This window comes from Procambarus clarkii, chromosome 49 (assembly GCF_040958095.1).
Source record: "Procambarus clarkii isolate CNS0578487 chromosome 49, FALCON_Pclarkii_2.0, whole genome shotgun sequence".
Taxonomy (NCBI): Eukaryota; Metazoa; Arthropoda; class Malacostraca; order Decapoda; family Cambaridae; genus Procambarus; species Procambarus clarkii.
The window spans coordinates 12,993,279-13,007,239 of record NC_091198.1 but is presented as its reverse complement, the minus strand read 5'-3'; the positions used below and the strand labels follow the sequence as shown (position 1 = coordinate 13,007,239).

The window sequence follows — 13,961 nt, the reverse complement described above, 5'->3', positions numbered from 1 at the left end:
ACCGAACTGGGTTCCCACTTTTCTTCTGTTAGCTCTGGTTCTCATCTTCCTCAATCTTTCCTTCTTCATAAGCCCGTTCTTGAATCTCATTCCTTAGATTTCCGCACTCATCTCCGCCTTCCCTATAACGATCCCTTCTCTCTCTCTGAACTTCAGTCTGCCGTGGCCCTCTGCGGTTCTATGACAATGGGCTCGGATGACATTCAATATGAGATGCTTCGCCATCTCCCTCCTTACACATCTCGGTATTTACTGAGTCTGTATAACCAGGTCGGGGAGTCGTCATCAGTCCCTGAGGACTGGCTCGATGCTGTTGTACTTCCTATTTGGAAACCAGGGTCTCTTGGGACATCTCCTAAGGACTTCCGCCCTATTGCCCTCACGAGTTGTGTCTGCAAACTCTTTGAGCGTATGGTAAATGTTCGTCTGATGTGGTTTTTGGAACACCATCACCACCTCTCTCCTTCTCAATTTGGTTTTCGCAAGTGCCGCAGCATAACTGATGTCCTGGTGAACTTGGAGGTCTATATTCGTACTGCTTTTGCTGCGAAGACCTCCGTTGTTGTTGCTGATCTTTTTGACCTGGAAAAGGCTTATGACACAACCTGGAGATAACATATTCTGTCCCAACTTTGTTCTTTTGGTCTTCATGGTAATCTCCTTCTCTTCCTCTAAAGCAACCTCTCTCTCGTCGTTCCTTTCGAGTCAGGCTTGGTATCACACTCTCTGCAACCCGTTCTCGCACTTTCTTTAAGTCAATATCGACTTATTAAATAAGTGCATATGTGACATACTAATTTATTGCGAATATTTTAGTTTACCTTGAAAAGCTTCATAGAAAACACCGACCTTACCTAACCTTCTTTGTATATTAAGATAAGCATCTTATTGCTTCGTAATTACAATTACTACTTAACCTATACCTATAATTGGTTAAGTAATAATTGTAACCTATACCTATACCTAAAATTGGTTAAGTAATAATTGTAATTATGAAGCAATAAGATGCTTATCTTAACATACTAAGAAGGTTAGGTAAGGTCGGTGTTTTCTATGAAGCTTTTCAAGGTAAACTAAAATATTCACAATAAATTAGTATGTCGCATATGCACTTATTTACTAAGTCAATATTGACTTAAAGTGCGAGAACAGATTGCTCTCTGCCTCTTTTCGGCACTATGAAGGTGTACCTTAAGGTAGTGTTCTGAGCACTACTCTTTTTCTGGTTGCCCTCAATGGTCTTCTTTCCTCCCTTCCTTCTGGCATCTTCTCCTTTCTTTATGTCGACGATCTTACTCTGTGCTGTCGAGGTGATGATTTGCCTCTCCTTTAGCGGCGGCTTTAACTTGCAATTGATGCTGTGTCGTCTTGGGCCACCAATCATGGCTTCAAGTTCTCTGCAACTAAGACTTGTGCTATGACTTATACTCAAAAGCATGTCGTCCTTCGTCCTTCTTTGTCACTTTATGGTCAACCCTTTGTGTACAAAGATTCCGCGAAGCTTTTGGGGTTAATCTTTGACACTCATTTGTCTTGGTCGCCCCATATCTGTTACCTCCGAGTTGAATGCTCTAAGGCCGTTAACCTACTTAAGGTTTTGTCCCATACTTCTTGGGGTGCGGATAGGTGCACGCTCCACTGTTTGCACTCCTCTCTCGTCCTGTCTAAACTCGATTATGGTTACCCTGCATACTCTTCTGATTCTCCTTCTACTCTGTGCCGTCTTGATCCTTTGTGCACCATACTGGGTTGTGCCTCAGCTCCGGTCCCTTTCGTTCAACTCCTACCCTCAGTTTGTACGCTGACACTGGCTTTGTATCTCTCCAGGACCGCCGTGATCGCTACTGTCTTCGCTATCTTGCATGGTCCTTACAGCATCCTCACTCTCGCCTCTGTCGTACTTTGACTTTTACCCCTCCTGTAGTTCCTGTTCATCTTCATCACCTTCCTTTTTCTGTCCATTTGTCTCACAAGATTCTTTTTCGGTTCGTATTACCAATGTTTCTCCTCATATTGTTCTGTCCTTGCCCCCGTGGAGGGTTCCCCTTCCCAAATTTTGTACTTCCCTGACCCGCATCACTAAAGCTTTTACCCCCTCCTACAGTTCTGAAACGCCTTTTTCTTGAGTACTTTTCTTCACACTCCTTCTCCATTTCCATCTTCACCGATGGGTCCAAGTCTGCTGATGGTGTGGGCTACTCTGTTGTTTTTCCTGACCACACTTATATGTGTCGCCTTGCAGAGACTAGCATCTTCACAGCAGAACTTTATGCTATTCTCTATGCTCTTCGTTTCCTGCTTTCTCGTTGTCAATCCTCCTTTGTGGTGGTTGTTGACTCTCGTAGTGCCCTCATGGCTTTGGGTCCCTTTAATCCGATTCACCAGGTGATCAACGAGATTCAACATTGGCTGTTTCTTATCTCCAGTAAATTTAAGTCGGTAGAGTTTTGCTGGGTTCCCAGTCACAGGGAGCCAGTTGGCCGAGCGGACAGCACGCTGGACTGTGATCCAGTGGTCCCGGGTTCGATCCCGGGCGCCGGCGAGAAACAATGGGCAGAGTTTCTTTCACCCTATGCCCCTGTTACCTAGCAGTAAAATAGGTACCTGGGTGTCAGTCAGCTGTCACGGGCTGCTTCCTGGGGGTGGAGGCCTGGTCTAGGACCGGGCCGCAGGGACACTAAAAAGCCCCGAAATCATCTCAAGATAACCTCAAGATAAGATGTTGGTGTCTCTTTAAATGAGCGTGTGGATGCTGCCGATAAGGAAGCTATCCACACTTATCCCATCTCCTGTTAAGGTATTCCTTATTCCGACTTTTACCCAGTTATTCATTCCTCCATCCTTGCCTGTTGGCAGGGTTGTTGGTCTTCTGTTACTGGTAACAAACTGCGTACTATTAAAAGTTGTGTCTCTGTGGCCTTCCTCCTACCACTGTAACCGGCGGTGGAAAACGGCTTTGTCTAGGTTACGTATTGGCCATACACGTTTAACTCACGGTCACTTAATGGAGCGCCGCCCTGCTCCTTATTGTCCAAGTTGCATTGTTCCTCTTACGGTCGTGCACATTCTTGTTGAATGTCCTGACTTCCAGGACGAGTGTGTATCTTGCTTTCTGACCGTCCCTCGCGGTCAATTGTCCCTCGATGAAATTCTTGGTGAATCGGATACTTCTGATATCGTTCGCCTTATGCGTTTCTGTTCTCGTATTGACATCCTTGGTGATATTTAGCGCCGTCTGATTATCCTGCACATTTGGTGGTGCTACATAGCCTTCCCGGTTTGGTGCCTTCTTTTGATAATTACTTACTATTATTATTATTATTATTATTATTATTATTATTACTATTATTATTATTATTACTACTACTATTATTATTATTATTACTATTATTATTATTACTATTACTATTATTATTATTATTATTATTATTACTATTATTATTATTATTATTATTTTGTATTATTATTATTATTTTTTTTTTTGCAGAGTTGGTCCTGAACTAATAAAGTGTGATTTAACAAACCCAGAAGCTGTAAGTACCTTAATAAATAAAGAAAAGCCTGACTTTATTATCCATGCTGCAGCAGAACGCTTTCCTGATGTTGTCGAGAATAAATATGAAGAAACATTGCTCCTCAATGTGAAGGCTTCTGGCCATCTTTCTTCACTTGCACGTATGTTGGAACATTTTCTAGTATATTTATTTTATGGTTTTTAGAGCTAAAATGCTGCAAAACTCTATGATCTCCAGCAATCTATGATCTTGTAAATACAGTGTAAATCAAATTGTGTTAAGAGTTATTTTATTTAGTCTTTTTATTTATATATACAAGTTTTTACATTCTTGTACAGCCACTAGCACACATAGTGTTTCGGGCAGGACCTTAATCCTAATTTTCCCCAGAATATGACCTGCCAAATCGTTTAACAACTAGGTACCCATTCACTGCTGGGTGAACAGAGGCTACAGTTAACACTTAAACTGCGCACATTGTATATATTCAATTTGAGTAACTGCCACCAAACCGCGCATATTGTAAATATACAATTAAGGGTGCTGCACACGATTTAAATGTCTCGCGGCTACATGGAGTTCACATCAGCTTCCTCAGGGCTCTAGTAAATAGATGCAATTTAAAAAAAAAAAAAAATCGTGGATAACATTCCCAAGTGTGAGAGCCTCAGTACTGAGTGAGCAACCAAGGCTGGAGCATGCAGCATGAGCTAACAGCACTGCTGTTCAGCTTTTAACCACAGCGTCACCTAAAAATGTCAAAATGTGTATGTAACTGGTATTATTTAGTGATTATAGTATCACAGAAGATTCCCGACTGTGATAAAAATGACCAGGATTCTGATAATATCAGGATTGTGGTGATAATTAGCACTGTGCATAATAGGGTGGAAGGAGTAATTTTGGTGAGGGAGTGAGGTAGCATCGTCTGAAGATTCTGTTTGGCGACCTGTTATTTATTGGACTCACCTTAACAGCTTAGTGGTTCTCTATGGTGAACACCAATGTAGATACTTATATATAACGTGTGTATTAGTGTAATAACAGCAAAAGGAGTATGTTGGGAGGAGCCATTTTGGTGAGGGAGGTGGCATCGTAATCGTAGCGTCGTCTGCTGGCTGCTGTGTGATTTCTCATGCAGTGTATGGTGACCACTGTGCTGTTTGGACACAAAACCGGCTTACTTGCATAGTTATGGTGAATAAAACATGTAGATACGTATACATAACGTGTGTAAATAGTGTAATAAAAACAATAACTGTATGGTGGGAGGAGCAATGTTGGCGAGTAAGGTGTAAAAAGTAAGCTAGGTGTTGGAGGAGTGAGGGAGGGCTGGCTGGCTGTGACAGCTCACACTCGCGGAGTTCTGAGTGTGTTGATGGTGAATGTACATAGTGTATGATAGTGTGTAAATATGTTGTAAATATACACAAATGAACATGAAACATTTGATATATGAGCAATATATGTGAACACATTTGAGACACATATAAGACAGTGTCTTAGGACAGTACAGATGTTCTACTGCCATAATATTGTGTACGTGTTCATTATACATAGGATTGGCAAGAAAAAATAAAACAAATGTATTTGGAAATGTATGCAAAAAATGAACAAAAAAATATTTGTGGCAACTCGCACATGTTGAAGCTGGCGGGCGACTGGCTTCAGAAGTCTACGTCACAGGCTAGCACCAAATCGTGATGTCACACGCCATTTTCCGGTCCCCATTGCGGCTAAAGTAATTACAATTTTGATTTTTTTTTTTCATGTCTGTGATCAGGGAAGGGTATTTAACATTTTCAAAAACAAAAAGATTTTTTTTCCCGAGAATTTATTTCCTGCGCACGGGGCGGGGGGGTTTGCCATATTTGGAAGGCGAGCAGCACAATGGTTAAACACCATATTATTATCTGTAGCCCATAGAAAGACCTGATTTACATCTGCTTGGAGGTTTGCTGTGTCCTCGTATGTTGTCTACCTCATAAAAATCCTAGTGTCATTTGCAAAGGAAGATACAATGCTATAGATTGTGTCCGTGTCTATGTCCGATATGAGGATGAAAAAAAGTACTAGAGCAAGCACAGTACCCAGAGGGACTGAACTCTTCACGGTTGATGGTCCTGATTTTATTTTGTTGCCTATTACACATTGGGTTCTGTTAGTCAGGAAATTGTAGATCCATCTGCGCATTTTTTCCAGTAATTCCTTTTGAACGCATTTTGTGTGCAATAACACCATGGTCACATTTGTTGAAGGCTTTTGCAAAATCTATGTAAATTACATTAGTCTTTTGCATGTCTTCCATGGCATCTAAGGTTATGTCATAGTGGTCCAGCAACTGTGACAGGCAAGAGGGCAAAAGCACCCTGTTCTGAATCCATGTTGTCCAGTGTTATGGAGATGCTGTGATTCCATGTATTTTGTGATCTTTCTTTTTAGCACTCTTTCAAAGATTTTTATGTGTGATAGTGCTATCAGTCTGTAATTTTTGGCCTCTGCCTTATTTCCTCCTTTATGAAGTGGTGCTATCTCTGCTGTTTTTCGTATATCAGAGATAACACCAGTATCTAAGCTGTCTCTAAAGAATGTGAAGGGCCTGCTATAGTGGCTTTTCACAGTTCTTGATGTATATAGAATTCCAAGAATCAGGGCCTGGTGCAGAGTGCATAGGCATACTGTCTATGGCTTCTTCAAAATCCAGTGGGGATAGGGTGGTATCTGATAAATGATTTGATGTTGGTATCACATCCATGAAAAACTCATTTGGATTATGAATCTTAGTGTGTTTAGTGGCTCGCTAAAGACAGAGTCATATTGGGAAGGGGGAAGGGAGAACCCCAGACCCTTGCGCCGGCGATTCAACCAGTAGTTCTTGGCTGATGTGATACTGGCCGGTCATGTACCTCTGGCTCCTGTTTTGATTTCAGTTACTGTGCCTTGTTGCATGGTTTGTCTCTACAGGTGGTGAGTGAGCCAGGAGGGGAGGGGAGGGAAGTTTCATGCTCTCCTCCGGCGCAGGGGTTTCTGCTCCTTTGATCCTGGTGGTAGGTTTGTTCGGTTGCAGCCGTCTACTTCTTTTCTGTTGAAGAATGAGACTGCTGCTTTCTGGAGGGGTCCTTGGGTTGTTGATACTTGGTCGGTTAGGTCGGGGGTGCATCATGTGTTGTGTCCGGTTGCAGGTCTCCGCCGTTATTTGTGCGCCATGGCTTCGGCAGCCGAGAATGCACTTTGGGTTGACCCGGTTTCTCTCCTTCCCTGTTCCTGGGCTCAGGTCTCCCAGGTTATCCACAGGGTTATAAGTCTAGCCGGCCTGCAGTCTATTCCCGTGCCCACAACGTTCGTGAGTTTGCTGCTTTGGCTGCCATCTTTGGCAACATGTCTTGGGTTGACATTCGGGACGGGGTTTTTGGAGGTCAGGCAGGGTCCTGGCCGCTCGCTACCTGTCAGTGCCCCTGGTTGCAACCGCCGACCTGCGTTGCATTGGGTCGGTGGTTGCAACCAGTTGTTTTGACTTCGTGTTGAGGAGTGAGGACTGACCGCCTCCCAGGTAAGTCCCTGTGTTTTTCCTTGTCTTTGGGTAGTTAGCTCCAGGGAGCTGACTGGGCTCCCCCAAGAAAACCAGCATTGAATGTAATAAAACCCCATTTTGTGGGTGAGACCTGGAGGCTCCCAGGCATCTCTCCCTCTGGTCGGCGGGGTTTTCACATGTTTTTGACATCCAGCCTAAGAACTGTTGGTTGGATCACCGGCCCGAGGGTCTAGGGCTCTCCCTTCCCCTTCCCGGGGAGGGGGGGGGGGGGAGTTGCACAGACTGAGGCTCGGCAATGTGATGACGTTATGCTCATTTACTAATTTTCGTTTGGGGAGTTCTGTCCACTTATTCGGCTTTCGGTAGCAATATTTTCACCAGAATAGGGGGTTTGTATTCAACCCGTTCTCACACAAGACAGCACATATATGACTTAATGCTTAAAGTCAATATGTTGAATATAAATTAGTAAATATGTGATATATTCCCAGTTACTTTTTTTTCCAAGGCCCAAACTCTTCCTCACGTACCAACTTGCGTCTCACAGTACCCGTCCGTCAACCTAGATAGCAGAATAGTCGTGATTGGTTCAATTACAGTATAAGGAAAATTGTACTTTTCAGGTCCCACATGGGTTGTGAAATTTACCTACTATTGTCCATGCTCTTAGAATATTATAGATCAGCTACTTCCTATTGAAGGTTCGTAGTTTTGTTTTGAGAAATATTAGTTGTTCTTAGTAAATTATAATAAGCACTAAAAATTATTACATAGAATAACAGTCCTTCACCAATCAATATTATATACCATAGTTGGTGCTTTACAAATCTTTAAAGGATGTTTTGTAGGAACGCTAACAGAAAACGATGGTTCATTGGAATGTCTATGGGGTAAACTACTCTAAACAGGATGGTATTGTGTCTACTATACCAACTACAGGATCGGTATATTGTCCACTACCACCTGTTAGGTGAGTAAGGGGTGCAATACCACCCACAGGATGGATATGAGGGTCACATCCACCCAGAGGATGAGTATGGGGATCACATCCACCCACAGGAAGGGTATGGGGTCCAATACCACCCACAGGATGAGTATGGCGTCCACTACAACCCACAGGATGGGTATGGGGCTCCAACCACCCATAGAATGGGTATGGGGCTCCAACCACCCATAAAATGGGTATGGGGTCCAATAACACCCACTGGATGTGTATATGGCGTCCATTGCCGCGCGTCGAGCTCGAAAACCGCAGCATTCATCTCAGAACCATGCCTATTTCACGCAGATTCCTTAATAAACGTAAAAGTTTTATATGTCACAAGAAAGATAGAAATATAAGCTTCATTCTAAATACCTTACCATGGGCATATTTAAATTTAAACCGAAGATACGTGTACTTTTATAATAGCCGAGCTCCGACCCCGGACAGATCGATCGACCGAGCAACTCTCTCTCAGAACAATGTTTATTTCACGTGAATTCGTTAGTAAACATATATGTTTTATATGTCTCAAGAAAGACAGACATATAAGCTTCACTTTAAACACTTTACTATAGACATATTTAAATTTCTAATGAAGATTATTGTATTTTAAAAATTACGGAGCTCCCACCCCGTACAGACTGAACGACAGAGCAACTCTCTCTCAGATCAATGTTTATTTCACGTAAATTCGTTAATAAACACAAATGTTTTATAAGTCTTAAGCAAGATAGAAATAAGAGCTTCATTTTAAATACATTACAATAGACATATTTATAGCTCAAGTGAAGATACATATGTTTTTATAGTAGCGCTCAGTAGCTTGTCGGGCATGGAGTGCAGACGCCTACGCACTTGCCGATATATTGTATAATTAACAAAGATACGCTAATAAAGCCTAAAATCTTATATGCCTCCAGAAAGACCGATATATGAACATTATTATAATTGCACCAAATGAAATATATCATGTTCGAGAACAAAGATATATCAATTTTAAATTAAGTTTCGACTCTCTCTCGGGTGAGAGAGATGGGGCGACTCTCGCCCCATCTATTGGAGATTCTGTGCACTAAATACCCAAAGCTACTCAAACTCTCCTAGCATTATTTAAGTAATGAAGTAATATGGTATATTTACTCACTATAATGTGGGTGCTGAATGCAGAACATGAGAAAACATATATTTACTCCAAACTAATATAATTTCATTATGAAATAAGTAGCATCAAAGGAAGTCGATGGTCCAAGCAGCAATGTTGTGGAGCGACTTATCCAAGATATATCGTTGTTTGGAAAGTGTTTGTTGGCATATCAGATTCAGATTCAGATGTTTATTCAGGTAAGGTATATACATACAAGTGATGTTACATTAAAGGATTGATATATAGATAGAGCTAGTACATACAATGCCTAAAGCCACTATTACGCAATGCGTTTCGGGCAAACCATATCCAGTTGTCGCACTTCTCTGCTCAAATTATCACAAATTTAAATTATAATGTTAACAAGTAGAATACGTATTTTTAATAAAATCTAACATAACTAGCCAGAAAACATTTAACATTAATTAAAAAATATATGTTTGGAAGTTAAATCGACTTCATAGGACAATGGTTTTGTTATATATACTCGTTATTCGTTGACATGCGTTCGCTACTTAAACTACCATGTACTGTACTTATGTAAAATCTCCCATGTCTCTTCGCTCATCTCACCGAACCCTACAGGCTCTGTGATATATTGTTTAATTAATTGAGATTCACAAATAAAGCTAATAATTGTATATGTTATCAAAAAGGCAGAGCTTAGTTTAGTTCATTTATTATGCACTCCATACCCATCCTATGGACGATAGTGGAGTGTTACAGAGGCACATAATGGGCTCAGGGAATGAGCCCCACAATTTATATAGCCAAGCAAGTTATAATCTTGATAAGCTAGTTACAAAAGTCAATGCACATTGTCACATCAACAATGGGCTCGAGTCCGACCACAAGTACAGTTTATAATTTAAGCAACTGACATATATGGAGGGCTAGTGTCACAATTGATATGTTTATCCTACACATAACCCCCTCTCCCCCATCCAATGGGCAGCGGTGGATAGGTTACAATCAAGTCGTTTTTTGCGTTTTATTCAGAGATTAGATCTTATTGGGTGAGGAAAGATATTCATATTTTAAAGAAGGCTTCTTGGCTGATGCTCTCCATTGATGGAAAATATACAACCTTTTGAAAATCAATGTTAGTTTGATCTAGATATTGTAATTAACGAAAGTATTTATGTCATCTGAAAGGTAGAAATATAGGCTACATTTATAATCCTTTGTCATAAATATAACTGAAGTGAAAACGAAGATATATGCGTTTTGATAGTTACTTGATGGCTTGCTCTGAGAGTGTGAAGCCCTGCACACCAGCCAATAAATTGTATAATTAGTTTCCATATATTTTAATTAATCTTTAAAATCTATATGTCAGAAGAAAGGAAGATGTAGCCGTTAATGTGACAACATTTAAAAATATATATATCTTAAGTTAAATAAATAATACCGCCTTATTGCCGGTGTCCGGACACATGAAAATTACCTAGGTATCAGTATCCAGCCAGGTGGGGATCACAGGCTGCACAATACTGATAAATTTATGTAATGCACTACTTGTGGTCGATCTCGAACCCATTTATGATGTGACGACTTATAGTGAATTTTGTAACTAGCTCATTAAGATTGTAACTTGCTTAGCTAAATGAATTGTGGGGTTCGGTCCATTCATTTTCTTTCTTTATTATGCACCCCATAATACACATTCCGTGGGCGGTGGTGTAAAGGATTACAGAGGCACATAATCGGTTCAGGAACTGAACCCTCTAGTTCGTTTAGCTAAGCAAATAACAATCTTTTGACGCTAGTTACAAAATTATTAATGTATACATACTTATGCATACATGTACATATTCATACGTATACATATATACATACACATACATATTTAATCACCACCACAAATACACACATCAGTAATCTTTTGTGTCACAAGTGATTCAACAAGAGGCTCACAACAGTCACTATACAAGGCACTTTACATTTATGGTGAGTCACACAGTTACTAGTCTTGCTGCACACCCACCCAACTGGGCGGCAGCTTTACAGTCATGTGCTCCACACCCACCCAACTGGGCGGCAGCTTTACAGTCATGTGCTCCACACCCACCCAACTGGGCGGCAGCTTTACAGTCATGTGCTGCACACCCACCCAACTGGGCGGCAGCTTTACAGTCATGTGCTCCACACCCACCCAACTGGGCGGCAGCTTTACAGTCATGTGCTCCACACTCTCCCAACTGGGCGGCAGCTTTACAGTCATGTGCTCCACACCCACCCAACTGGGCGGCAGCTTTACAGTCATGTGCTCCACACCCACCCAACTGGGCGGCAGCTTTACAGTCATGTGCTGCACACCCACCCAACTGGGCGGCAGCTTTACAGTCATGTGCTCCACACTCTCCCAACTGGGCGACAGCTTTACAGTCATGTGCTCCACACCCACCCATCTGGGCGGCAGCTTTACAGTCATGTGCTCCACACCCACCCAACTGGGCGGCAGCTTTACAGTCATGTGCTCCACACTCTCCCAACTGGGCGGCAGCTTTACAGTCATGTGCTCCACACCCACCCAACTGGGCGGCAGCTTTACAGTCATGTGCTCCACACCCACCCAACTGGGCGGCAGCTTTACAGTCATGTGCTCCACACCCACCCAACTGGGCGGCAGCTTTACAGTCATGTGCTCCACACCCACCCAACTGGGCGGCAGCTTTACAGTCATGTGCTCCACACCCACCCAACTGGGCGGCTGCTTTACAGTCATGTGCTCCACACCCACCCAACTGGGCGGCAGCTTTACAGTCATGTGCTCCACACCCACCCAACTGGGCGGCAGCTTTACAGTCATGTGCTCCACACCCACCCAACTGGGCGGCAGCTTTACAGTCATGTGTATGCATTACCTACAGTAAGCAAATTTTGGATACTTCGCTAAGATTTCGAGCAGCACATCATTATGAATGAAGTACTTACACATTTCATGGACACTATTGATGTTGTTATCTTTAAATTCCGCGATTTTTCATATTCCATTATATAATGACGCAAAGTATGCGAATAGTTCTGCTGACAGAGTTTACATTTAGTCAAATCTAGATCATCAGATGTTACAAACTTCCAGAGGTACTTGTAGCTGAGCCTAAACCTAGCAGTGGTAACATCTAGAAGTCTGCTAACATTATTGGATGACCCATAGACGAGCGATTCATCAAAGTTTATACAATATTGTGAAATTGACAGTCAGTGTAGTAACATAAATTGGTAAATCATAAATATTGTAAGTTAAGAATCTGATGCATGTGTGTGTGTTGGGAGGGGCGGGGGTTATACCCTTGGTAAGCGAGAGTGGAAAGTAACCTTAGACGTACTGCGGTCAATGTGTGGGGGGGGGGGGGGGGAGGGGGAGGGAGGGTGGGAGAGTCAAATCCACCCTCCAACATCTGGACATAGTACCACCAGCCTCCACAACACTCCATCAGCCTCCAGCTGATGCTTGTAGATGCCTCATCTAACCTCACTTATGTCACACATTAACCTACAGTTCCTGTGATATTTCAACTCCTCATCACAGTGGCGTCTCACCAATATAAACTGTATTGGATTTTGTCCCGAAATAGCTATATGCTGGCTGGACGTGTATGTATGTATGTATGTATGTATGTATGTATGTATGTATGTATGTATGTATGTATATATGTATGTATGTATGCATGTATGAATGGATAGATGGATGGATGTATGTATGTACGCATGCATGCATGTATGTATGCATGCATGTATGTATGTATGTATGTATGTATGTATGTATGTATGCATGCATGCATGCATGCATGCATGTATGTATGTATGTATGTATGTATGTATGTATGTATGTATGTATGCATGTATGAATGGATAGATGGATGGATGTATGTATGTACGCATGCATGTATGTATGTATGTATGTATGTATGTATGTATGTATGTATGTATGTATGTATGTATGCATGTATGTATGTATGTATGTATGGATAGATGGATGGATGTATGTATGTACGCATGCATGTATGTATGTATGTATGTATGTAATGTATGTATGTATGTATTTATATACGCATGTATATACGCATGTATTTATATATGCATGTATGTATGTATGTATGTATGTATGTATGTATGTATGTATGTATGTATGTATGTATGCATGCATGTATGCATGCATGTATGCATGTATGTATGTATGTATGTATGTATGTATGTATGTATGTATGTATTCATGCATGTATGTATGTATGTATGTATGAATGGATGTACGCATGCATGTATGTATGTATGTATGTATGTATGTATGTATGTATGTATGTATGTATGTATGTATGTATGTATGTATTCCCAATCACGTTAAAGACTCCCCCTCTATCATCCAGTTTAAGAGAAAACAACTATGTACTAAATAATCGACTCCTTGTAACTTTAATTATGCTGACCTTCCTATCTGTATTCAGACTGAGCCTACCATCATTATAGGTGATTATAACGCTAGACATAGGAATATTGGTAATTCGCAGTTCAGTAATCGTAACGGCAACTAGTGTCACTATTAGGTAGTCACGATGATGCACAGATTGTGGGTGACCTTGAACCGACGCATATCTACGGAGGTATTCCTGATCTATGTCTCGGTGTCAACGTCTCCCACACCGTGTGCGCCTCGTCAATAGTGCCAGTTATGGCGTCTGATCATCTGGCCATATTAGCCACTGTAAGCATTGGCAACTCTATCCTCCCTGGTGGAGTGTTCAAGCGGAAGAGGCTGGCTGTGCCCATCGATCAACGAGACAA

At 41.7% G+C, this 13,961-nt stretch overlaps 1 protein-coding gene across 3 annotated transcripts in view; it reads left to right on the top strand.

Moving 5' to 3' along the window:
- LOC123763236 (methionine adenosyltransferase 2 subunit beta) overlaps positions 1-13,961 on the top strand; it is an 86,046-nt gene that overhangs the window by 35,049 nt on the left and 37,036 nt on the right. For all 3 annotated transcript variants that reach the window (XM_045750334.2, XM_045750332.2, XM_045750335.2), the window contains exon 3: positions 3,488-3,675. In XM_045750334.2, coding sequence (XP_045606290.1) covers positions 3,488-3,675 — 188 coding nt within the window. The remainder of the gene's footprint in view (positions 1-3,487; positions 3,676-13,961) is intronic.